Consider the following 757-nt stretch of genomic DNA (forward strand, 5'->3'; position numbering starts at 1 on the left):
AGCTACTGTGTGAATCATGATTGTGAATGGCAGAAGACTGTGGGTGTGAGGTTACGAAGACACCGTCTTGGTTTCAGTCTTTCAGACAGACCCGGGCGAAATGGCTGGTTGTAAAGTTCAGCTGGATTTTTCAGACTCTAGATGTTCTTCATGTGCAAGCTATCCATATTATATCATCCTGGGTAAGCGTCCTTTTTTTTTTTTAAATCTGCCTTTCTACTTGATAAACTTCTTGTCTTGGTACAGCTCAATCTTTCTGGAAGGATTTAAATCCATGAACATCTCTATGATAACTCCTGTTGTTCACATTCAAGGTCTGATTCTTGTTCACTACGCTACACTCTCCATGCATTCTCAAGTAACTCAAGGTAGGATTACCACAACATTTCTAATAATTCATTGTCTTATTACTGTTCATATATTGGTTAGCGCTGTGTGTACTGCAATTTTCCAGCATTCTGATTCATGTGAACTTGTGGAGCATTTGTCTCATTTGGCACAAGATGAAGAGTGAAGGACGGTAGTGGTAGTACTATATTTGCCCTACATTTGCACATTTAACCCAGAGTGTCACATGCCATTTATTTTAACCTTCATTCAGTCTAATACAACAACTCAGTCCAACAGAGTATTTCACTTCATCGATGAAATAACAACTTATAAATATGCTTTACACCACCACGATCACTAATGAAGAGAGCAGCAGTATGTCAGGCTCTGTTTACTGTACTGGACCCCACACCCTACATGTAAACTT

At 39.2% G+C, this 757-nt stretch overlaps 1 protein-coding gene across 1 annotated transcript in view; it reads left to right on the top strand.

The window, feature by feature from the left end:
• The window catches only part of LOC102196484 (protein sidekick-1), a 14,449-nt gene continuing 13,692 nt past the window's right edge, over window positions 1-757 (top strand). The window contains exons 1-2 of the mRNA XM_005720143.1: window positions 1-182; window positions 315-368. Coding sequence (XP_005720200.1) covers window positions 101-182; window positions 315-368 — 136 coding nt within the window. The 5' untranslated portion in view covers window positions 1-100. The remainder of the gene's footprint in view (window positions 183-314; window positions 369-757) is intronic.

This window comes from Pundamilia nyererei, unplaced genomic scaffold (assembly GCF_000239375.1).
Source record: "Pundamilia nyererei isolate P.nyererei 1_Seehausen unplaced genomic scaffold, PunNye1.0 scaffold00002, whole genome shotgun sequence".
NCBI classification, from domain to species: domain Eukaryota; kingdom Metazoa; phylum Chordata; class Actinopteri; order Cichliformes; family Cichlidae; genus Pundamilia; species Pundamilia nyererei.